General features: G+C 31.7%; 1 protein-coding gene across 5 annotated transcripts; it reads right to left on the bottom strand.

Annotated features, from left to right (window-relative positions):
* Positions 1-247: 247 nt before the first annotated feature.
* On the bottom strand, positions 248-26,390 carry LOC129313027 (uncharacterized). Of its 5 annotated transcripts, XR_008593831.1 has the most exons (5): positions 26,173-26,390; positions 26,029-26,090; positions 6,585-6,627; positions 6,311-6,391; positions 248-750 (listed from the first exon to the last, which is right to left on the bottom strand). XR_008593831.1 is itself a non-coding variant. In XM_054955855.1 (4 exons), exons 3-4 carry the CDS (start codon positions 6,436-6,438, stop codon positions 519-521), a joined length of 360 nt encoding a protein of 119 aa, XP_054811830.1. In that variant the 5' UTR covers positions 6,439-6,627; positions 26,029-26,077; positions 26,173-26,390; the 3' UTR covers positions 248-518. The 5 variants fall into 5 exon arrangements, 3 of the variants coding, with proteins under 3 accessions (XP_054811830.1, XP_054811831.1, XP_054811829.1); XM_054955855.1 differs by having other exon boundaries at positions 6,311-6,627; positions 26,029-26,077; XM_054955856.1 differs by lacking the exon at positions 6,585-6,627.
* Positions 26,391-26,774: the final 384 nt, after the last annotated feature.

Here is a 26,774-nt window from a genome sequence, read left to right on the forward strand (position 1 = left end):
TATGTTTATAATTTAAGTATTTAACAGAAAAAATTACCTCAATTTGAAATACAGAAAAATAAAAACCAAAAACTCAAACCCGATTCATAATATCAGACAATCATATAATTTAAGGCAACTTTTATAAAATAAAGCACATTAAAAATATTAAGTCTGATAGGACTTAATGTAAAGCATATACAGAATATCAAATTCATAGTGCCCATATTTCAAATCACAGCTAATCATATTATTATTAAACTATACGTAAAAAGAAAAATATATATTTTTCATACTCCTAAGTAAAACCATCAACCTAGAAGCTAGTTGATGAGACTACGATCCCCACCAGCTTTGTTTTCATTTAGAATATGTGGAAATCTAGCCATAAGCATTTGAGATTTAGCAATTCTGACATGAGCTCTATTGATCTCATCCTCTGTCAAACCTTCAACTTTTAATAGTTGCTTGCATAGCTATTTAGCTATTGAAACCATTTGAGATTCCTGACACATGTTTGCATATAAACTGCTAAAACTTTACAAGACTTGGATCATAGTGGAAGAAGCTTCCTTCATTGCAGCTATCAACAGTTCTACAACAATGTCATGGCTTGTCCTTTGTCTCTTCCTACTTGATTCTGCTTCACTGAAAGGAATAAATGGCTCCTCAAATTCAGCCTCATCTTTATCCAGCTCATCATCTAGCTCATCCTCTGTCTCAGGTTCCTCCTCTATTGCCTCTTTACTGTCCTCTTCTTGTTGCTCTATTCTATGAACCACAAGTCACAAAAAAGGGCGGTAGGTAAAAAACCATATTTGAAGCAGTCAGTTTTTTTTTAATACAAGCCCACAGGTAAATCGTGCAATAACAAGCAATTAAGACATGACTAAACTCATAAAATTTCAACACCCAGGTGGTTGGTCATAAAAAATTTTACTCCCTCTATCATAAATTATAAGATAACTTTAGAGGTATTTTGTTGTCCTAAAATATAAGAAAATTTAACAAAAATAAAAATATTACCCTTTAAGTGGAGAGGTAATTAAAAGGATTATAATGTAATAATTAAGTGTATAGATTTAAATTTATATAAAATGAATGACATTTTTAAAAGTTTATTTTTTTAAAAAAAGTAATTTTGTAAAGTGTCATTATTGAATTTTATTGATATATAGTAATCTTGTTTCTTATAATTTGGGACAAAAGTAGTTATGATAGCATGCCCTTATTAATATATAAAAGGCACAAGAAACACATTAGCCCAAATCCAAAGATGGATTCTGCTGATAAGAAAGTTATACATGTTAAATAACTTCTATCATCTATGTGTCCACTTGATATAGTTGCAGTTTTAGATTCCTATCCCAACATGCTGAGTTGTCAATTAATTAGGAGATCAGTTATTTTGATGTCACTTAACCGTAGATTGCAGTTGCATGCTATATAATCTTTGTAAAACTCTTTTATGGGGAGATATGAATATTTTTATTTTTGACTTATTGGGGATTCTCCCCCTTAGTCTTGTCTAAATTGTATGAGATTCTCATTTAGTTTAGGCCCAAATTGAATTTTATTTCTATTAAATATTTATTTCTAACAAATTGGTATCAAAGCCTGGTTATCCCCAGGATGGTGAATACAAGATCTAATAACTATAATGACTCTTTTTCTGCAACTCCAAATTTCTTAGAATCTATAGTACAACAGTTAAATCTACTATCTACTTAAATGAATGTAATGGATGATATCTCTGTCGACTTAGTAGCTTTGAAAGCACAGTAATAGCATCTTTTAGAGGATACTGTTCAAAATTCTAGAAATAAAAATCCTCATCACAGTCATCAGGTGATGAAGATAAACGTGATGTACCTTGGTGGCTTTAAAATCCTTCAAAAAGACCTTATACGAAGATGGATTTTCCTAAATTTGAGGGAGGAAACCCAAAAGGCTAGGTACTTAAAGCAGAAAAATATTTTAGATATTCCCAAACACCTAAAGTCATGAAAGTTGATATTGCTACCATGTATTTAGAAGGAGGCACACTTAACCTTTTCACTTAGGCAAACATTGAAAGGACGATTATCTATTAGGAAGATTTAGTTCGCACACTGTAAGAGAATTTTGGGCTAGTCGAATTTTAAAATCTTGATGAATATTTATGTGGAATCAAACTGGTAGGCACATTGCAAGAATATTGCCTAGAATTTGTAAAGAGATCAGCGAGAGTTAGCAATTGGCTTGAACATTGTTTATTAGGGATTTTTTTTGAATGGGCTCAAAGAAGAATTAAATGCTGATGTAAGAATACAAAAGCCCAGGACTGTTTACAAAGCATTCAGCTTAGCCTTAGAGTACGAGTTTAAACTTTAATATTCTAGAGGACCCAGGACAGCAAGTATTACTTCTTCTTCAAATTGGACTGCTGCATCTTCTACATGGCAGACTATAGACTCTAAAGGAGCAGTTACAACTCCTTTCAACACATTGCCCCTTCCACTTCCCAACATGCAATGCACAAACTCCTCTTGGGACATGGAAAAATAGTAATGATGTGATAAGGCTCTTTGTTTTCGCTGTAGAGACAAATTAACCCTAGGCTATCACTACAAAAATGGAAATCTAAATTTAATGGAAATCACAGAAGAACTCGATATGGAGACTAAAAATTTAGAGGCAAGAAGTTTAGAGGATGGCCAAGATGTTCATGTTTTTATCTCTTTATGCTATTCTAAGACACCCAACGAGTACAACTATGAAAGTGGAAGGATTGTTAAAGCAAAGGAAGGTACTCATTTTAATTTATAGCAATTCTACCCATAATTCCATTTCATCTATCCTGGTGAAGGATCTACAAATTCTTTCAAAACCAATCACTTCCTTTGGGGTACAAATTAGTAATGGTCACATTATTCATTGTAATGAAAAATATCCTAAGTCTCGATTAAAGTTCAATCATTAGAAATTATTGAAGACTTTTACCCATTTTCTTTAGGGGTGTGGATCTAGTTCTGGGCATCAAATGGTTGGCTTTACTAAATACGGTCCAAGCAAATTGACAACGTATGTTTATGGTCTTTTAGGTCAACGATAAAAGGTATAAGTTACAAAGAGTCCAAACAGGGAGTTAAAGTGAAGCAAGTTTACGATCCATGACTCATTAGGTAATGACTAATACAAATCAAACAATATTCCAACATTTACTCCAGGAAGTATTTAATGATTATGCCTCTATCTTTGATACTCCTACTACTCTTCCTCCCTTTTAAAGCAAATTCCACTCTATCAACTTAAAATCCAAGTCTAAACCACCCAATATTAGACCATACAGAAGCCCTTATTACTAAAAAGATGAAATTAAGAGACAAGTTATAGAATTACTAGCCAAAGCTTTCATCTGCCCCAGTGGAAGTCCATTTGCAAGCTTAATCCTACTATTCCTGACAAGTACCTTATCCCCAACATGGATGAACTCATTAATGAATTACATGGCTCCACAGTCTTTTCAAAGATCAATATGCATTTGGGATACCACTAAATTAAAGTTAAACCTAAAAATATTCATAAAACTACTTTCCGAACTCATTTAGATCATTATGAGTTTACTGTCATGCCATTCAAACTCACCAATGCTCCTTTAACTTTTCAATATGCCATGAATGATTTATTTAGACCCTACTTAAGGCATTTCATGCTAATCTTCTTTAAAGATATGCTAATTTTTAGTTCTACTCTTATGCATCACTTAGTTCACTTACAAACTGTACTTCCAAGTTTACAACAGCATTCCTACTTTGCTAATACTAAGAAGTTTTCTTTTTTATTGTCTTAAATTGACTTCCTTTGACATGTCATCTCATCAAGGGAAGTAGCCATAGATCCTACAAAAATCTAAACTGTTGTGGAATGGCTAAGGCTAAATAATGCAACTGAATTAAGAGGGTTTTTGGGACTTACAGGCTATTATCGAAGGTTTGTTCATCATTATGGGCATATTGCTTGAGCACTCACTGACTTCACTAAACAAGGAGCCTTCTAATGGACCACCTTGGTAGACTAAGCATTCTGAAAGCTTAAACATGCCCTCATAAATGCTCCTCTTTTACACTTACATGATTTCACCAGACCTTTCATAGTTGAATATAATACTTCTTCATTAAGTGTTGGAGGCATTTTAATTCAGGATACTCATCCTATTGCCTATTTCAGTAAGGATTTTTCATTCTTGAATCGTCATAAATCAACTTATGATCGAGAATTATTAGCCTTAGTATTAGCTCTCCAAAAATGGAGACATTATCTTCTTTCATCATTTTGAAATCTATATGGATCATTCCAGTCTCAAATATTTAATAGAGTAGCAGCTATCCACTCCTGAACAACAGCGACTTTTAATAAAGTTGTTACCCTTTGATTTCATTATCCGACACAAGAATAGGTGTTCTAATAGTGAGGTTGATGCATGATCCTGTCTTCCTCAACATGTAGATTTCTTTTCCCTACAAATTTTGAGGATCTTGATGCTTGGATTGTACTAGACCTAACTACTCAACAGATAAAATAGTGTCTTCTTTATGACCTTTCTACTGTTCCATATTATGCTTTAGTTGATGGCAAACTTTTTTATGATGGTCACTTGGTTATTCTTGATCATCTAACACTTAGATCTAACTTATAAGGGGCTATGGGGCTATCTTCGTACTCTTAAAAGGTTTTAGACTCATTTCTTTTGGCCCCATATGAAGAAGGATGTCAAACAACATATACAAGATTTCCAGGCATGCCAAGTTTTTAAATATTAGACTTTATCATCGATTGGACCCCTCTAACCTATCCCACCTCCACAGCATGTATGGGAAGATATTTCGATGGATTTTATTGTTGGGTTACCTAAATGTGGAGGCTTTGACACCATCTTTGTTGTGGTCGATCGTTTTAGTAAGTATATTTATCTTCTTGGCCTTTCCCATCCTGTCACTGCTAAATCTATTGCTGCTCTCTTTAGTTGTTAAGTGTTTGGTCTTTATGGTCTACCCAAATCTATTATTTCTAGGAGAGACCTACTCTTTCTTAGTACATCTTGGTAAGAACTCTTTTGATTATGTTGTACACAGCTTCATATGAGTACTGCTTATCACCCACAAAGTGATGGTTAAACAAAAGTTGTCAATAGATGCATTGAGACTTACCTACGCTATTTTGCTCATAAATAACCTAGATTATGGAGCAAGTACCTTTTGTGGGCTGAGTACTCTTTCAACACTAGTTTTTACACAACAACTGGTTATACACCTTTCAAAATTGTATATGGTCGATCATCCCCATCTCCTTTTGTCTTAAGTGAAACTAAGGTGGTAGATTTGGAATCACAACTTTTGGAGTGTGATGCTATGTTACAATTAATCTGTGACAATTTGCTCAAAGCTTAACCTCATATAGATATGAATATTTTCATCTTAGACTTATTAGAGATTCTCCCCCTTAGTCTTATCAAAATTGTATGAGATTCTCATTCAATTTAGGCTTAGATTGAATTTTATTTCTATTAAACATTTAGTTCCAACAAGTTATATCTAGATTGTTATTAGGAGCCCAATGAGCAAGCCAAAGCAACCAATTTAAACATGACTAAACAAAACATATAGCAGTAAAACACAACTACTAATAGAACCTAAAACAATTGAAGAACATAATTCAATAGACTATAAAATGCATAATAATATGACAGAACTAAACATATACAAGTCACAATAAAAGACCATAAACAACTTCCATCTCTTGTGATTTAAATCTTCAAGAATTGGCTTATGAGTTTCAAAAGGCTCTACTTGGACATGCATCATTTATCCGAGCAATATGTTGAAAAAAATAACAGCTGTAGAACAAACCATATTCAAAAATATTGTGTGAACAGCATGAGCAATCATAAACCACCCAAGCATAAGATGAAGATTTCCTTGTTCACATTTTTGGTCCATGATTGTCTTCTTTTGTTAACTACCGAATTATCTTAATGTTTTAATACAATAATAGTATCATAAATATTTTTTCTAAACTAAAATTAAAAGTTATTGAGCTATTCAATTAGATATATGACCAAATGCAAGAATGTTTTGCTATAGTCATAAGTTGAAAATCATACAAAAATTACAAAAATCACAATGTTTAACCATAAAACTAGAAAAATCATAAAGGCAGCAGACCAAAAAATTGAAAATTAGAAAAATTAGACACTTGAAAAAAAAATTAAGAGACCACAAGTTCAAATGATAGCAAACCACAGTGTTTAAACATAAAACCAATTCGCTTACATTACAGTGTAAGATTTTACCTCTCCAGTAATGGAACTTCACTCTCACGTATCTTAGTTGTATCCTCAGCTTCACTAAGCTTTAAGTTGTCTCCCAATAAACTACGAGATAAATCCAAGCTCATTGCATCTATATCTTGTAATGGCATGCTATTTATGAGTTCTTTAAACTGAGTTCTTACTTCTTACACCTCTCATTAACTCCATAACAGTATTATTATGAATATATTTAATTTTTTTGCAAGTTAAAATGATGTTAATTTCAAATTTAGTTGCAAAGTAGAGAATCTTTCACCACAAAAAATTTGAAGAGATGATTGATGCCCTACCAGCTTTTCCTGTATCACATTCCCAAGCTTTGAGTCAAACACAGATAATGTTTCATTCTTATAATGTTCTTCTAGGAACTTTTCCAATCCTTTGCTAGTTTTGCTTTCATTTAATAGATTCGCAGCCTTTAAAGCTTCTAAAGTAATTTCAAACTTAGAAAATGCTTTCAACTCAACAACCTAACATGGTGATCAAATTAGTGAGCTGTTCATGTTATGAAGATTGAGAAGATGAAGCAAACTCAACAATGATAAAGTCAACATAGAGTGAGAGATGGAGAAAGCAAGAACCTGTCTAGCTATTTCTGCACTGTTAAATTCATTACATAAGTCCTGTATGACCTAAAAAAATTAATTAAGATGTAGAAGAACAACTTGACTGAAGCTTTAAGCAAAATGGAAAAAGAGACATTGTGCCACATATAGCTCATAAGTCATCTCATAAGCTTCACAAAGCCCACAAATATTAGGTTTATAAGAAATCAAAACAAAATATAGCATTGCTAGACTCAATGGAAGGATGAAAACATGCAAACTTTTAAGGTTCGCCAAATTACGTGACATAAAAGACATATGTAGTAGATCTCTATATCTTAAAGATTGAAAAAATATAGAAAAGAAAAAAGCAATTTGAAGTAATATAAATTTTAGCATTTAGACTTTCTTTTAATTATTGATTTAGTTTTTATAGTTTATTGAGATAAGAAATTATAAGAACTGAATTGTAACTATAAGAATTGGTTAAGAAAATAAAATATAGGGACTAAATTGTTTTAACTTCTGAGTCAAACTTTAAGGACTGATCAAATTGATAATTGAGGAAGAATTTAAGGCTAAAAGTTATATTTTCTGCAAAAAAAATTAAGAAATAAAATTACAATATAGTACCAAATGTATAGAATTCTTGAACAATTAAGGCAAGAATCATCAGCATTATTACATCAACTTTTGAAAGCTTCCCTTCATCCAGCACCTTAAGAAGAAAAAAAACCTACTAATATTTCAAATAACACAAGCATTTTTTTTTGTTTTGCTTCCCAAATAGGATTGGGAAAGGGAAAAATGTAAGTTTTTAGTGAGAAATAAGAAAGGATCAACACAAGTTAAAAATTTTGCAAAATACCATCTTTCAACCTACCATAACAGCTTATGTACAACCAAGATACTAATAATAATGATTGAAGCCAACAAGAAACAAGAACTACTAGCCTTCCCAAAAACAAATTGTACTTGCTCAATAAAATGTTTATAATGATTTTACAAATAAACTATTTTCTCTTTCTTCTCAAGACAAAAACATTATTGAATTAAAAAATAATACAAAAGCATTATATTACTGCAAGCAAACGCAAGACATTTTTTGTATTTTACCTTCAAAGTCCAAAAAAAAGTCCAATTCAGTTGTCAAAATTTGAATTGATATGGACGGGTGTAAAGCATACATAAGAACAATTCTACTTAAGGCATGTTCATCACGTTGAGTTTTTCAGTTATAAAAAACTACCTCATTCTACTAGAATCAACATCCATTGATTCATATGTATGTATTCATATGTTCTCTTATAAAGCAATTCATACATTTCTTTTATAAACAAATGCTTTATTAAGCTTATATATTAACCATGAAAAGTGTGTATTTGGTTTTAGGCAAAAACAAACCACCAAACTTTAAAACCAGATATGCTGTAAGAAACTCTAAAATTCTAAAGTTAACAACCATTTACCTTTTATGACGTAACACCAGAATGAGAGAAGTAGAATTCCAGAAGTAGGTGCTAGTTTTGTAGCAAGAATATAACAGTCAACAAAGAAGCTGAGACATGTTAGGTTTTAAGGGTTTATGTAACTGACATTGGTGGAATAGGATAATTATTTTAAATTATTTTAGTTTGATAATTTTAATTTTAAATTATATATGAAAGGGCAAGACTTATATATTTAATTTCATATATTTCATATAATTTCATTCAACTAAATTAAAACATGTAAATTTTAATACGCTAATAATATTAATAATAAGAATTTGTTATAATTACATAATTTTTAAAAGGTACAATCATTTTGATTTAATTAAATTTTTTTAAGTATATAAGGTTAAATATATAATTTTTTTTATATGAAATATGATTTGAAATCTACATTAATTACATTAATTCATTTTCATCAAATATATCCAATCTATAATTAGAATTAGAAATTTGTATAATTGATCTAATATATGTTGGATATGCTATCAATTATGTTCAATGCATCTTCCAAATAGGAAAGCAGCTCCTACCAATTTAGGAAATTAGTATTAGTAATTATATAATGAAAATTGGGCCCAAAGGATGTGACTATTTTTTATACCAATGTTTAAGGTTCTAAAAACTGAATTAATTATTGAGCCAATTAAGGCATTGATTCAAGGGTTAGTGGTCAAAATTGTAATTAAATTATGATCAAACTAATCATAAAAAATATTTTACTAAACTAATTAAGATACTGATAGAATAGTTTACTAATTTAACCAGGCAGGTTGATCTAGATTTTCATTATATGCAATATTAATAACAACGTATAGTATGATTTTATTTGTCATGTGTATGGTCCTTATTATGGTGGAGATAAATAAGCAACTTGTCATCTTCTACTTGAATTCACCTTATAGTAAATTATGGTGGTCCCCTATATTAAGAAAAAATTAATATGGGTTAAAAGTCAATTTTATTCTTAAACTATAGGTGATGTTTAAAATCCTAAACTCATTTTTTAATATAATTTTCCTATTTAACTTTTAAAAATGGTACGGCATCACCTTTACCATTAACAAAATTAGCTTTAACCTTTAATTGATAAGAAAATTACCAGAAAGGACCTTAAAAATACCAAAAAAAACCAAAAAATTACAAATATAAATATAAAAATTAAAGAAAAATGACCAAGGAAATGACCCTATTAAAATTATTCATATCTTTAAAATTATCCATCACACGCACGCATAGGTCTTACACGCACAACATGCACATCACCTACCACTCACGCAATTTGTTCCCCATCTTGAATCACTCGAGGATTGATATCTGTACCCTTTCTTCAAGGAAAATATCATGCTATTTAAGCTCTAGCTTACTGGCCTTACTAAGACATTATGAGTAATATTGTTAACCTTATAAATGTGAATTGGAAGATCTCTATAAATCTCATGTACGAGGAAACAAACAATTCTTCTCACGGATTAGCTAGAAAAAAGTAAGGAATTATATACCATTTCATGATCCTCCGCCTTAATGGTGGTGAATGCTGAAGGATGTCCTTTCTATGTTTTTAATGTAATTTTGTAAATGTTTCCCATTAATGAAGATATTTAGGTCACCATTAAAAAAAAAAGATTTGCATTCGGTACTCATCATGCTCATCACCTAAAAGGTGATCTGAGCTCTTCATTTTCTCCCTTAAATGATCTCTACAGTTGATTTTAAATTATTTTTTTGAATATTTTTAATATTATATTTATCAAAATAAAAATATATTAAATTTTGTATAATTTTTATATATTTTTATTTTGATAAATATAATATTAAAAATATTTTTAAAAATTTAAAATCAATGGCAAAGAACATTTGAGAAGAAAATGAATGCCCCAGATCACCTCATACATTACAACCATAATAACAAACCTTATTTTAGTAGGTGAGGTTGGTTACATAAATTGCACGTTGTCATTTTACTCTATTATCAACCAACCTTTTAGAAAATATTGTTAATTAAGAAATCTCACTCCAATTAATATTAGGAAAAACATAATCATTGATGTAACATCCCAAAAATTTTAAGACTCAAATTTATTTTAAAAAATAAAATAAAATATCTATAATTAAATTAAAATTTAGAATAATTTGATAGAGGTCCAGAGTTTGAATTTTTCTCATCAAAAGTTTGGTTTTGTTTGATTTTTAACTATGAAAAAAATTACCAAAGTTGACCTGGGCTTTTGTGTTATAATAAAAAATGTTGGACCCTTTATTTTAATTTTCTTCAAAGTCTAATATCAGCAATTTAAGAGGAAAAACAGACGCAGCAACGCAGAAAAGGAAAAGGAAAGGAAAGGAAAGGAAACGTGTGTGAGAGAGAGAGAGAGAGAGGAAGAAGAAAGAAAAAAGAAAGGGAGTTAGGCTCGGATCCAGGAGACTTTACGGCCATTGTGAGCTCGGCTACGCGATAGGTAAACTCCCTACTTCAATCCTCTTCCCTTCCTCTTTGTTTTTCTCAATTTTTGGAAGAGGAAATTTGTGGATTTTGATCCCAAAGGCTTTATTCTTGTAAGCTTTTGTTTATTTGGATCCTAGGGAGGATGTTTTGAGTTTTTATATAGTGATATAATATTTTTAGTGGATAATTGGATGACAAGAGGTGTTTTGAGCACAAATTAAACCCTGAGAGATTGGGTTTTGCTCCTCAATGGTTTAAGCCTATTGATTTAGTTATAATTTTGCTATTTAAGCCCAATAAGATTTAAATTAAGGTTTGGTTTTCATTATAAGAGCTAATGGCAAAAGTTGGTGACACTAAGTGAAGGTTTTTAATTGATTAAAAATTATATAAATTGGAAATTAGCTTAGTGATGGCTAATAAATGGTTTTGGTGGTTAAGTGATACTATGTGAATGGTTAGTTTAATATATGGACCATTAGGATGAATTATGGCTCATAGACCCAAGTTGTGTGGTATGAGTTGTAGTCTTCATTAATACTATTTGACATGATAAGTGATGTGGATCACTTATATGTTGTAGGAATTGTTAGTAGAATTTGTTCGGAAGTTAAGGAATAAGTCGAGCCCTATTTTGTATAAGAGGAACCCTTTTGGTACTAAAGGGTTGAGGTAATAGGGGAATTTATATTTCTTATTACTTTGTTTTAGCTATTTTTGAATAAATATTACCAGCTATCATGCATTACATGTTTTAAAAGATTAAATGTACTTTATAAGGGGTTACGGGGTACTGCTTTGATTATAGTGCAAATATGTTTTCTAATTGTTTAACAACAATGTTTTTATGGAAACGAGATTTGTTTACATGTATTTTAATCATAAAGAATATAAGTTTCACTTAAGGAAGTGTAACTAAGTAAGGTACCTTAGATAGGCTAAGGAACCGTTTAAGGGAGATTTATAAATATTATACTACCTTAGAGTGTTGAAGTGGTCAATACTCGGGAAAGGTAGACACGAATAAAAGGTATGATCTTGGTGGAAATTCACCAATGAGAAGGTGTGGACTTTTGATATTCCATGGCACACTGCCAGTACTCAGTGTTGCCTTACGTATTATAGGCTTAGTGCACTAAAGTGGTTAGTGTATTGAGTGTTCGACACTTCTCAGTAGGGGAGGGAATTCGACATATGAAGTGTGAAGTTGAGTGCCTAAGCCAAGGTAGCCCTCACATGGAGAGTAAGTCGGGCTGGCTCTGGGAGGGAGTTACCTTTGATTGCTCAGGATTCACGTCGAAGGGGCATAGGCGGTTCGGTGGATTAGATCATGCCTTAGATTATGTTTTGTGCCTGTGGAGGTACAAGTAGGTATAAGGTTTACCTGCGAGTTAAAGAGTGCCAAGGGGCATTCTGTTGGTCATGAAAGGCCATACCGGCCTAGGTCATGCATTCATGCATTTTAAATGGCTAAATTATATACTATGTTGAATTTATTATTCGCTTATTTGATTATGGCTTGCTTTGTAATAATCAATGTAGATTTCTCTATTATTGAGACTATGGTTGTCTCACCCCTTTCTTTTCAATATTCTAGGTCTAGGTGAAGGAACTAGTGGAGGACAGGGAAAGGAGCAGAGTTAGGGGTTGTTTGTGAATTGTAAAAAACTGCAACCCTTTTTCTTTTGAGCAAATCTATTATAATGTATTTAGGATTAAAGTGTCAGTAGGATATGATTATGTATATGTGCGTGAGTATGTGTGGATTGTATGGCTTGTGTGTGAATTTTTGATTGCTTCTAGACTTGTGGCTAGGAAACTTGGCTATGGTATGTGGTTTTGATGGATTTATTTAGTAGACCAAGTTTTCACTACAAGCAAATATTTATTTTGATATATATGTGATTCCACAAGCAAATGCAAAGTGGTTGTATTGCAAATGGTGTGTTATGGGCAAACATATACCTTGGCTAGAGAGAGTGAGTGCATGGGCCCCACAGAGATCTCTGAGGCAAGTGAAAATGTTTAGCGTGTGTATTCATGTGTATATGATATTTGGAATAATTTTTGGCCACTCTTGTGTGATTTGTACATTTTGGGGGTTTAGGGTCCATTTTGGGAAATGACACACGAGTGATCAAATTTTGGTATAAAGGATTTTTCTACTATTTAAATGTTCTATCAGGTGTTTTTAGTCCTATTTGATGTGTCCGAAGTGTTCCCACAAGTTTGTAACCATTAGGATGAGATTTGGACAATTTTGAAAATGGTTTTTATCAAAAACCTGCACTTTTACATCTGGGTATTCAAATCTTAATCCGACCGTTGGATTCCTCTAAAATTTGGGTCACAAGTAAAACCTTTTATAAGCTTTATATGAGCTTTGGAATCACTTCGATCGGATTTTGGACGGAGAAACGGCACACTCCAGAATTTAGTCCGGAGGAGCTGTGGTGCTGTCATGACAACAATATATGTTAATGTTGCAACATGCACGAAATTTAATCCATCCATTGGATCTTTCCAAAATTTGGTATGCTAATAGTACTATTTAAAAGTGACATGTGGGATTTAGAATCGCTCCGATCGGAGGTCGGATGATGAAATGGTGCACCCCAGAAGTTAGTCCGGAGGTGCTGTCATGACAGCAAAAATAATTAATCTTTTAACATATCTAATTTTTAATCTGACCGTTGGATATTTTTAAAATTTGGTGCACTTATAGTACCCTTTGAATGTGATGTGTGAGCTTTAAAATCACTTCGATTAGAGTTCGAATAACAGAACGGTGCCTCCCGGAAGTTGGCCCGGGATGGCTGTCATGACAGCATCTTTTTATTCCACTTTTGTCTAGCTTGCTTCCGTGCACTATAAGTAGAACCTATAATTTTTTTTTAGGTTTTAAATGATTTATTTCTTAAGTTGGTTAGAGGATCAACTCCTTAATCACACTTAGTTTATTTGAATTATATGATTTTTGGATAATACTCAGGGCAAGTGTTACAATTGAGTCCTATAGTTTTTTAAGGTTTTGCATTTAATCCCTTTAATTTTTTTCAGTATTTTTAGTTCCTATAGGTTCAATAAGATTAGATGACAATTGTTACTCAAATCCCTATTTATAGTTTTAGTTATAAGGAATAAAACAATGAAAATAAATAATAGAATTAAAAGTAAAATCTAATAAAACTATAGGGACCAATAATTATATTTTTCCTTAATATTAATATTAAGATTGCTTTTTGTGGTCACCCAAAAAAATATTTGTTTAGCACCTATGATCATGTACTTGAGAATTGACATCGATATTGAGCAAGATTTCTTTTAGAATATATGCCTATCAAGGGCTCAACCCAGGCTACCCCACTCGAGCTTTTATGCCTTAAAAGCAAGACAAAGCATAAATCTTGCATCATCACCATCACTATCATTATTATTAGATGGAAATGCTAGTAAAGATAGATTGCTCACACTACTAGTTACTTGTAACATGACATTCCCTTTTAACCTTATACTCACATTTATTAAAAAAAAAAAGCACCTACATCTGACACTTTTGTGCTAGGACCTTCTATTGAAATTAATGACTGAGAATTAAGCCAATAATTAAGTATAACTCAAATTGCCAAATCAAAATGTCAGTCAGCCTACAATATGAAGTACTAACTAATGGGGCCTCTTGTATTTCTCTTATGAATGACTTTTTGCCTCCAACCAAAAATGTAATTGACATCCTAATCAAAATCACTCTTTGCTACCCTAAGTTGATGATGAGGGTTTCCAAGTCGCATAAATAAAAATCTTACAGTAGTTTTAAAACTTGGTCTACATCAATGAAGCCAAGACTTGACCTATCTGAGATTTGAGTGGTTTAACTATAGAAAACATTCATGGAGATTTATGACAACATATCATCTTATGTTTGAATGATACACTCTAGTCATGTTTTTAAAACAAAAGAGATGTAAATATCACTGAGACTTAAAAATTGTGCATGCATGACATTGATACTTGGGATTCTTTACGACGATAGCCCTCAACACTTGTGCTAGATTAAGAACAAGATGGCTGCCAATAAAAGAAAACCTTTGCATTACTAGTAAATCCAAACATGATTGCATGTGAGAAATATATTAGTTAAGTCATACAAGAAGGAATTACCCTCAGTGTTTATTGAGAACCTCCTCCTTTATTGAGAAGCTTCGAGCTCCTAAACACCAACATCAGCAAGCTCATTTGTGGATGTATTTTTAGATGTGTCAACGTAAGAACTATTTTTAAACTGATCCATAGGAGGTGCCTCAAACATTGAGCTAGAATTCTTAAACCCTTAGAGAGATAATAGTTGATTACTTTTGAAATCCTCATCTAGCAAGCACACCAAAGGCAAGTCTGAAAGGTTCGTTGCCTTGTTTTCACATTGCTTGTTGGCAAAAAAGGTGATCTCAATTTGTCAGGATGATTTCCTCTTAATTCCAGAGGGCTATGAAAGAGCAAATAAGCCACAGCTTGATTAATAGGATTTTTTTTCTGTTTTAGCATTAAGCGTCTTGTGCATTTGTGACAATAAAAATGATTCATAAAGAAAATTTAAAAAAAATCAATAATCTAGAAAAATCATCGCCAGAGCACCTACTAGACATGCTATTTAGTGGAGATATATGTCAAACTACAATTGTTAACTAAAAAACTATAGCCATATATAAGTCAAAAAACAAGTGTTCAGTTAATACAGAGAGACAAATAGTGTTAGTGTTGAAGAACACAAGTTATCACACGTTGCACAATTTAATTCAATTAATCCATTTTATTTTATTTAGTTGCAGTATTTTCAGCATTCTCGTCATGAGGGTAGAGCCAGTAATTCGGGCGGGCCGGGCTTATTTGGATCGGGCTCAATTCGGGCCGAGCTTTTTCGGATCGGACTTAAAGCATCCTACCCCTTCTAAAAAGCCCATATAGCCAAGCCCGGCCCTAACACCTTCAGGCTTCGGGCTTATTCAGGCTAGCCCGAATACCCGAAACTTTTAAAAATATTTTTTCTTTATTTTTTGAACCAATTTTAATTTTTAAGTAATTCTATTAATCATAAAATATTATCTTAATTTTAAAAGAATAAAATAAAAAATAACTTATTAACTTTGTATTTAAGTAGTTCTGTTATTATTTTGTTGTATTATGTATAATTTATTCATGAGTATTTTCTTTACTTGTAAATTAGTTGTTTAAATATTGCTCTTATCATAGTCATATATAAATATTTTATATATTTTAATTAAATTATATTATTTTAATTATGATTAAGCTAATCTCAATTCAATCATAGTTACACTACTAACTTAAAATTATTATCTCGATTAGTTCAAAATTTTTAATAACTTTTAGGTAAATTGTACTTTTCATTTTTATGAATATAAAAAAAATTGCCATCATTATATTATATAAAAAATTATTTAATTATGAGTAAAATATTTTTTTTTTTTGAAATCATTTTTTTTAACTTTTTATATTATTTAACTCTTATATAAAAGGGATTCTTACTCTAATTTACCCTTAATTTTCAACCAAATCTAGCATGGACAATAACCAAGTAATTATTCAAGAATATTATTCTATTTATTATGTTTATCTAGTAGTAGAGTCGGGAATTCATGTATGCCTAAATTTTATTTTTAAAATTACTTTTAATTTTATTTTTACTTTAAAATTAATTATCTTAATTTATAAAAAATATAAAATTATTTTTTATATGAAAATGATTTATAGGACTAAATTTTTTTAAACAAAAATTGGGTCTTAAAATATTAAAATCAATATTAAAATATATTTAAATATGATTTTAAGATATTTTATTGATTAAAAATAATAAAAATATGAAATATAACTATTTTTAATTTTTTTCAAAAAATAACTACATTAAAACACTTATATATATAGTATTTTGGTATAAAATGATATAAAACTTGAAAAATTAATTAATATTTATAATTTTTTATATATTTTTTAAAAAAGTTATTTTTTTATTTGGGTATTCGGGCCAAGCCCGAACCCGATCGGGCTTAGCCTGAATTTCCTTGAGCCTATTCGGGCCGCCCGAATAGGCCCAAATAATAAAATAATAATATTTTTTTGGGCTTGGCCCTAAATTTTTCGGGCAGGTTTGGGCTGGTCCGTTGGGCTCGGCCCAAATTACCGGCTCTACATGAGGGCAATAACAAAGAAAAAGAATTAGAGAAGGTGGATTACGTGAAGGGCCATGAGAGCATTATAAATGGTATCAGTAAATGGCTAAAGACTAAATTGTTCTTTTTCTTTTTTTTTAAATTTCAAATATTCTCATTAGACAAATTTTTTTAACAAGCTTGCCTACAATTTCAAACGAGTTTCAGGAAAATAAGGATTCCATTCCTTTTTCACCTACTTTGCACCTCTCTCTTAATATGTTCTACCTGTTTGTCTACTTATTTAAATTGTTGTGAATGTGGTCAGAATCTATTTCCTACGACAAAGTCCAATCTTGCTTCTTTTGCAATGCAAAAATAAAAAAGAAAAAGTGTGGCCGTGCACCTCTTCTTTTAAAGTTATTCTTACTATGGTTAACAAGCCTAGCCAAGGGTCCTGACTCTATCACTGCGTACAGAAACTAGAGCCATAAGTGATGGATAATCTCATAAAGTATTCCTAAAAGTGACACATGATAGTATTGTTTTCCACCTTTATCAGTTTCTAATTCCGTCAATCATTGAAGGAGGAACTATACTGTACTCATAATAGCACATGCTTGACTTGTAAGTTGTATGGTATTCTGGATCAATAAAAAATTAACTAGTTGTGGCAGCTATTAATGGTGAATATGGGTAGCTTACTAACCTGTTCAAGCAATTGCTTTCCTCTATTCCAACAACTTCAAGTTCTTCTCTGCTACTTTTGTTTGTACTACTTGTATCACTGGCATAATGCCTTTGCATTACACTTTGGGCCAACCAAAACAAGCTATCTCTGATACAGAGTCATATTTTGATATCTAACTATAAAAAAAAAAATTTCCTTGCAAATGTAACCATGTTCAAGTTAGTACACAGGGAAATTAATAGATTACAAACATACACCTAATCAATTCATACCTTTGAAACAATATCTTGAAGCTTGTATAGTATCGCATCTTTATCAAAATAATCATCAACTGGCACAGAAATTATATTAGAATCATCTTGTTCCAGAGAATGCCCGGGTGTAGGAAGACTGATTAGATATTTAATTCAAGGATCAGTCCTATTAAAGGAATGACTTGGCATTTCTAAAGGACATTTCTGAGGCATGGACTCATTGCTGCTGAGAACTTGATGGCCTAATTATTGTTGTTGTTATTTCTAAATAGCAAGCATTGCCTGTAATTACTGCTGCTTTCCTTAATTTCTCAATTTTTTCTTGAGAAGTCATGGCCAAAGGCTTGACTGAGTCAATAGGATTCACTATTTCAGGAGACATTTCACAACTAGAAAGTAGAGGTTGATGCACAAGATCCTTTGATTGGGCCTAAGAGAGTAATGGCATAAAAGGACATGTATTTATAAGGCTTTCATTGACAGGAGATGCCACATACGGATTCATTATATTCTGTTACAATGTCTTAGCTACTTAAAGCCACTTCTGTTACCCCAAAATTAAAGAGGGAGAAGATTGTGTTTTGCTCAAAAGCCTACATGTATACATGTACAGATATAGATATATATAAAATGATAAAAAGATCATTTTGATCAATCTTAGTCAATTTGATAGGAATAAGCTGGATAAGAACTTTTTTTACTAGATCTACTACACATAGTTATCAAATAGTTGTCTAATATATCCAAGCAAATCATTTAAAAAAGCATGGATATACAAGCAAACACAAAGTAAACAAAGGTACAATTTAATAAAGGAACAACACCATTTGTTAGAAAAGAGAAAATATTAATGAAATAAGTGAAAAGAAAAAATGAGATTACTCATCAAGAGATCTTCCTAATGCCAACAAATGTGCATATGAGTTCTTGAAGGTAAACCAGTTTAAATGGATGACCCAATCCCTATACAAAAAGTAGTATCAAGGAAGAATATGTCTTAAAAGAGCTGTGGTGGTAACAATCCTGCTGAATAACTTTATCAATGTATTCTATTTAGGCAATTTCTACTAGTAAAAATTTCAAATAATGTAATTATTTTAGTTGTGTAATAGGATGACCCTAACTAATGACCCTACATATAATTTCAACTCCTTCCCCATATTTATAGGCACCCATGTATACATCCTCAAACATATTCCCTTCTCTTGCTTTCTCACTCTTCTAACTATCTCAGCTAGATTGCCTTTGCCTCACTTGAACTCTTTTGGCTACTATATTTATTCCCTTCATCTTTCTATCATAAATAACTATTGGCACAATATGATACATAACTCTCCTATTTTATAGGGATTTATATTAGTTCTTTAATTTATAGTTAGTTGTAGATTTATTTGAAATTATTAAGAAATATCTTTCTTGTTTTCATATTTATTATTCTATTCTAAAATTCTCTCCTTCTGTTCTGATTTGAGTAGAGGGATTGCTACTGCCAATCCAATAAGGGTTTGTCAAGATCCCTCAAACCATATCAACTATTGTAATTCTTTCTTTTTGTACTAATGTTTAGGACTAAATTTCTAATAGGATGGATCCCTAGCTTTTGGACATAAATTTTTAAAGGGCTATGGCAAGATAATAAAGACAAAAGAGAGGAAAAAGGACTAATGAGAGGGAAGAGAAGAAAAGTTGGGTTGCCGTGAATGTGACTTAGGTCGCAAGTCAGTTAAGCTAGACAAGAGTGTGTCAGTGTGATTGGAGAGGTTTATTAATGGGGGTTTGGAAGTTTATTGGGAGGTAGGCAGGTGGTGGTTTTGTGAGGGAGAGTGCCTAGTCTCTCAAACACCAGGTTGTGGGGGGTGAGGAAAAGGGTCTTTCTTCTTCATCTTTATCTTTTCTGTTTTTAGTGTGTTTTATTGTTAGTGAGATTTGTGAGTGAGACTGTGTATTTTTTGTCATTTTTAGTATCTTATTTCCTTTGTGTGTGAGCTTATTTATTCTGTAATTCTCTTTCTTCCTAATGAGAAGGAGAGTATTTTGATACTGAACATATATTTAATGTTAGATCTCTATCATTTAGATTGGGCTCCATTATTTTGGCATTTGAGCTATTAGACTTGTTCATTTCACGAAGAGCAAGTTAGGTTAGTTTTTGTTACTTATACAGTGAGGTGCAAACTATAAACTCTTGCACATATATGATTTGTGTTTACAATTTGAACATATTAAATCTCTAAATTTATTTGTAAGCTCATTGTGTTTTTCTAAGAATACCTAAATAGATGTTAGTTGAGTTTATCAGAGTCTGTAAAAATAGGACAGTTATCTTATGGTATGATTATAAAGTTCTGGAGTAATCAATGAAATACCTTAGCAGTATGTTTATTTACTGTTCCAACATTTTTAGAAGCTAAACTAAGGGCCACAGAAGTGATCGTTCCTCCTATGTCATGATTTGCCTGTGGGAAGAAAAATGGAATGAGAAATTTCCTTACTCCACTACACAATTTAAAACTTGATAGCGTATTGATTGCACATACTGCTAATTGTCTGGATATACCAGCCGCTCCTTTATGATAAGCTTACTTCTAATTCTAGCATATCCCACACCAACAGCAATTTTAGGTGCATTTTGTCTATCTTGAGATGCAGGACTTGTGATTTTGTCATAACAGAGCATATATGATTGATCATTATCACATTGAATAGATTCTGCTTTATTTTTTAAAAGGCTCAAATCTATTCCTTAAACCACTTACTAATCTTGTGTCCAAGGATATGGGCACAAGACTGTTACTCTCATCTTTTAAAGACCACAGCTCATCACCATTATCAATACATACATGGCTAAAAATAGGGTCACCATTGCTATAAACTGTCACTTGTAAGAATAATGAGTCAATCTAATGCCATTATAAAATACAATAAATTGTAGAACAATAAAAATTAAGGAAAAATGAGTGTCAAATGACATACATCATTAATAACAAACTTGGCTTCTAAAATTAAATAAAATAAAAAGATGGAGCCTTAGTCATTAATGTTTTGACAACTTAGGTTGTTTTCAAAAAAAATGCTTATTTTCCTTTATCAATAAATTCAAATAGAGTTACTTATACAAGTGATGCATCCATAAATTTTCCTTGTGACAGTAGTTAAAATTTTCCCTTTTAAACTCAGATGGAACCATGAATATTCTTATGATTGCAATAGTCATTTAAGTAGCATTACTCGTTTGATATCTTAAAGTGGGATAAGAGAGATAAACTTGGTCCTTTACTTCTTAGTCAACTTCTAGAAACATGTTTGTGAAATATAGTAATGTGTGAGAAAAATCATAAAGATTTACAGAATCTCTAGTGGAACGACATCAAGGCAATGCATATATCAAATATTTCATGACATCGTGATGGAATCTCTTTTGCTACGCAAACATATAAGAGGAGAATACGAAAATACAAGGAAATGGAAAAGCAACTTTAGGAGGGGCTGAATGTTGACTTTGTAGGCTTAGCAGAAAATGATGTTGGAGACTGTGCAAGGTGCTTTTGGGTCATAATAGTCACAAGTGTCATTTAGGAGAAGAGGATATTTTTTGTATTTTGAGAGAGAAAAGATTGGCTCTCGAAAACCAAAGGGCATCTTCGTTAGCATTACAGTGTTCTTATAGTTCTCGTTTCTTAATTGCTATTTAAGAACTTTAGCTATAATAGGGAATAGCATTTTGTTCTAAATCAGTAGAGTGCATTGTAACACTGATTTAGTCTTTTAGAACATTAATATCAAACCTCAATATTTCCCTTGGACCTATCGAATGTTTCTTTTTTCTGCTATGTTTTGCATTTATATTTGTTAACAATAAGGCTGTAACACATAGATTTTCTACTTTACCTAAAAATGTGATCAAGATCATCAAAACATCCTATATTAGCCCAGCCATAGTCAATTAAATCTCCTTGTTCTTTCCCTTGGCATTCATTCTTGAAAATTTTAACATCTTTATCTGGTTGTGTAGCCTCTTTGTCAAACATGTATGTAATTAGCAACGGCCAATGAAAATTACATAATGCGTGTATTTTTTAGTTTTCTTAGAAAGATAACACTACTCATGTATAGAAAACATACACAAATACATAGAAACCCAGCTATTTAGTGTTTAACCATAATTCTAGAAATTAAGAAATTCACTACTTTTTGATGAGCTGTGTTTGCTAATTTCACTTAAATTTTTAGATACTTCAGTTCCCAAGGCACCCTGATCAATTTTAGTTGCATTGGATGAAGATAAGTTAGGCCAGGAGCTTTTACCATATTTAAAGGGAGATAGTCCTTTATTGATATCAATGTTTGAACTGCTTCCTATCCTTTTATCTTGAAAATCAATTTTAGCCTTAGGTTTCTCCTATTCAAAAAGTGTAATGCTATCAGCTTCTTGATTCCATTCTTTCTTTTCACAAAGATCTTCATTTGCCTCTGGGAAAAGCATAATATGATCATCACTCTTAACAGCATCATCCAGTAATATGTTAGCTAGCTAAAAATAAGTCATGACGAAGCATATAATAAATATGGATAAGGAAAATAGTCAATAAAGAAAGAGAAAAGGCTTTGTAACCTAATAGTATTAGCATTCTTACCTATTACTAAAACTTATTTCACTATTTAAGCTCACGAATCTAGCATTCTATCTAAGATTGCCTCAGTTTCACTCTCTTTATATACCTACAAACTATCTTTTTAAATATGCCCTCCTAGCTCTTTGCTCTTCCTCATTACACTTTCCTTTTTCTCCTCTCTTTCTTGTGTTCTCTGGTTCTTAATCCCTGAGTTTTCTTCTTGATCTATAGTCGCCCCTTTTTGCCACTTGCCATTCCCTTATGTTTCTTACTATGCATTTTCCATATAACTTCACACCCTGAACTCATTAGCTATTTAGATAAATTCTATTTTTTTGTCCATAACATTCTCATTGAAAGGGTTATACCCTATATAGGCTGATGAATTGAGCATTCTATCTCAAATGTCTCAACTATACTATCACAAGAAGAATAGGCTTCATAAGTTGCCTTTCAACATGGGCAGCCCTGAAAAGGTGTACGATTCTCACCTATCTCTTTGCTCAAAGTTTACCACCCAAGTCATGACTTGATAATTTTCAGCTTTTCAAGTTTACATTTTGTATTACAAGTAATTGAATACGTAGCCTCTCCACTCAAGTAATCTCCCCTTCCTTCCCTTAATTAAAAACTATCATAGACTCGCCCTATAATAGATAACCGTGACCTAATCTATTTAATATGTAAGCAGTGCTCCAAATGAGCATTGACAGAGAAGGTCTAAAAGGTTTAGGTTTCCTTGTTAGTGGGAGCTCATCTTTTTCTTCAATCATAATGGACTGGTGACTATACTCGGTCATGGGAAAAAATCAGGCCAGGGAGATTCCAATACCATGTTAAAAAAGTGAGAGAAATATTAATTTGTTTCACTGGATTATTTATTTCATTCCTTTTTTTCATATAAAGGGTTGATACATAAATAGGAATCAAGGTAGTTTAGCTTCCTTAAAATCCACAATAGTGATGAAAGGGAAAGAAATTAAAGCTTAAACAAATAAAAATCATTACTTGTAAAGGATAAAAAAAAAGATGAAATTAGGGTTATTGTGTAAATTAGCCCCTGAACTTTAGGTCCAGTAACAGCATAGACTCTGAACTCATTTGTTATATAAATTATTCCATTAACTTTTGAAAACAGTGCAATCTTACCTCTATTGTTAACAGAAATTAATTTTGACTATTAGTTAACCAAACAAATATAGAAATGACCTAAAAAATGATAGAAAATGACTAAAAAAATTGTTTGCAATTTTTAGGTCCTTTATTGTAATGTTTTTGGTATTTTCTGATCAACTAACTGTCAAAGTTAATCTATGTTAATGGCAGGGGCTACATTATATCATTTTTAAAAATTGAGGAATTAATTTGAACAATAAATAAATTTAGAATCTATGGTGCTATTAGACCTAACGTTCAAGATATAATTTACTCATTTAGCCATGAAACAAAAAGATTTAAAAGTACCATAGATGGTAGACCTAGACTGCACAGGATCTAAGCTTCAATCAAGCATGAAAATGACTCAATATAAAAAATTTTAATATAACAAAAAAATACAGAATGGTTCACAAATGAAGGCATGTCCAAACGATAGAATTTTCCTATCATGGCACCTTATTTATCAAATCTATAATCTACAGTGCCTGCACCATATTTCAATCTTTTCAACTATTTTTAAATTTCTATCTTCTAAGCTATTTCTTTGTACCCATTCTTGTATTTTCTTACTTCTTTAAAGACAATGATATTAATTTAATTTTTAAAAAAGAGAAAAAGTGACTCCATACATCAAATTTAAAATCCTTCTCCCACTCTGTTAGAGATTATGATAACAAATATTATTCGTGGACCTTCACTTACAAACGTAAGTTTAGAGTTGAAGTTGTTTTTGACATGGTATTGCAGCATCTATAACCAAATGGCAAAGAATCTTATCTTTATTCTCTTAATTAAAGTAAAGCTTCAGAAAAATATATAATAGGACTAGGTTTTGTCAAAGATATAATAGGACTTTTGCGTGAAGAAATCTAATAGAGATTAAAATCATACTATTCAATGACTATCAAAATCATTATTTCCAAATAATGAGTTATCAAGGCCTTTTATTTCCAAATTGACTATAATGGATAGAAGACCAAAAGAATTATATGAATCCATCAATCTAGATTTCCAAGTTAAGGAAAGAAGGAAAAACTAAAGAACTTGGAGGGAAAAACAATAGAATTATTATTTTAATGAAAAATTAAATAAAGTGAGTGTTTTAGTGGTTTTCAGTATCCACCTTTTTTAGCTCACTTCTCTAAATATTGGTTAATAAGAACCAATACTAAAAGAATCATGATAGGAAGAAACCAAATCATCCTAATAGCTCTAGATGCAATATCTTACTCCACTCCTCACCCATGCCACCTTAATATAATAGGTAACCACATAAGATTGTGAATTAGAGACAACTCACCTTCCCTAAAGCTACCGATATGTCTTGGATTTTCTAATCTCTTCTAAGAAAAGGGATCATTAAAATATGAAGTTATTCCATCTCCTCAAACTAGCTTAAGGTAATATTTTATCCTCAAACCAACTTAATGTAACTATACTTGCAGACCACTAGCCATGTCATCAACCCTATACCATCTCCATAACTCCATATTGTGGTCAAGATCTATCTCACATCTTCTCATGGAAACTAATTACAACTCAATTCTTAGTACCCCTGTAACTACATATACTTTAATAATTTTAAACTGGAACATTAGTCGCTAAAATAAAAACACACTGAAACCCAATCGATTCCTTGTCTCATCATGTGAATGCAACTTAAAAAAAGGAAAAGGAAAAAAAAATCTCCCAATGAACTCATATTGGCATATTCTTAAATAAGTTTAGGACTACCATAAATTGAAGAGCAACAACAACGTATTGAATAAAAACAAGTGAACTCATGTTATTCCACAACCAACATAAACTCTTCTTAAAATAATGTAATTTATTATAGCCTTGATAATATAATCATTAGGAATTTAAATATATAAAAAAAAATCTCCCTTTCCTTGTTTCAAATATGTAGTCATTATTCAATATGCCTATAATAGGGTAAACAAACATATGAACATTATGAAAAGAAATCAAAGTTCTTCTCTTCCCTCTTAGTTTGGACTTAGGCCTCAAAGATACACCAATGACAGAGAATATGTTGATACAACTCCCATAATGTGCATGATAAATTTACATAAACTCAAAAAATGTATCACATTCAAGATACAATTCAAGAGGTCCTTAAACTATACAGAAGAATGCCACAAGCACAAACATTTCACCAAACGTAAATTGAAAAGATAGTAGGGAAAAACTAAAGAGGAAAGTAATGAATTCACCTCAATTTCTTATGTTTACAATAATGTGCAACTACGCAACCATATAGACAGCAAACCATTAACTTAAATTTAAAATACAACTAAAAAATCACAAAAGGGAAAAAGATAATTGAAAAATTGACTCACCTCTTCATCGTTCCAATCAAACATTTCTTGCATATAGACCGCAACAATCCTTAAAGCAAAAACTAGAATCAAACACAATCTAGTAAGTTAGCTCACTCATTGCCAGATTTCGTAGAAAAATCACAGAGAAAAGCAACCCAATACCACTGTTCAATCAGGCCTAGAAAATAGCAGCTTTTAGAGACATCACAAAAAGTAATAACGGAGACACACGCAACCGAAGAGAAAAAGAAGCAAAGCTCTTTCAGTTCCTCCCTCTTCTCTTTTCTCTTCAAAGCTTACATGGTAAAATTGTAACAGAGTTTCCGGAGGGTGGGTGAAGAGAGAGATGAGATAGGAGGCACGGGGTCTATCGCATGTGACGTCACATGGGTCGTTACGTTAGGTGATTTTGTGAGCCGTATGGTTGATACGTAGGAAGTACGCATATCTAAATTAGTGGCTTGGAGAGGTCTATCTAAAAGTGAGTTATGATTGGTTAGGATTTTGGGTCTCGAATCTCTTGCTTTGGTGGATGATGTCATTTTAAAGGTTGCTTTCCCATGCAACTTCTTGACCCTCGTAAAAGCCACATGTCTTATCTTCTTCCACAAATAACTCAATATTACAATTATTCTATACTAGATTATTCAAGCGAGCCGCAGGAATTGACTTTTGATTTTTGGGTACACAAGGACAAAGCCCAAATAAAATTAGACTAAAATTAATCGTGGGCAAGTTAAGTCCAGTCCATCTCCATACAGTAA

Source organism: Prosopis cineraria, unplaced genomic scaffold (genome assembly GCF_029017545.1).
Source record: "Prosopis cineraria cultivar Desert tree isolate PC_DT_omini unplaced genomic scaffold, ASM2901754v1 PC6, whole genome shotgun sequence".
NCBI lineage: Eukaryota > Viridiplantae > Streptophyta > Magnoliopsida > Fabales > Fabaceae > Prosopis > Prosopis cineraria.

What these genes read in the sequence shown, in the direction of transcription:
- LOC129313027 (XM_054955855.1), bottom strand. Translation starts at nt 6,438, where the DNA reads ATGCCATTACAAGATATAGATGCAATGAGCTTGGATTTATCTCGTAGT. An exon ending in GAAGTTCCATTACTGGAGAG is followed by an intron (nt 751 to 6,310) that starts GTAAAATCTTAC and finishes TGTGGTTCATAG; the next exon opens with AATAGAGCAACAAGAAGAGG.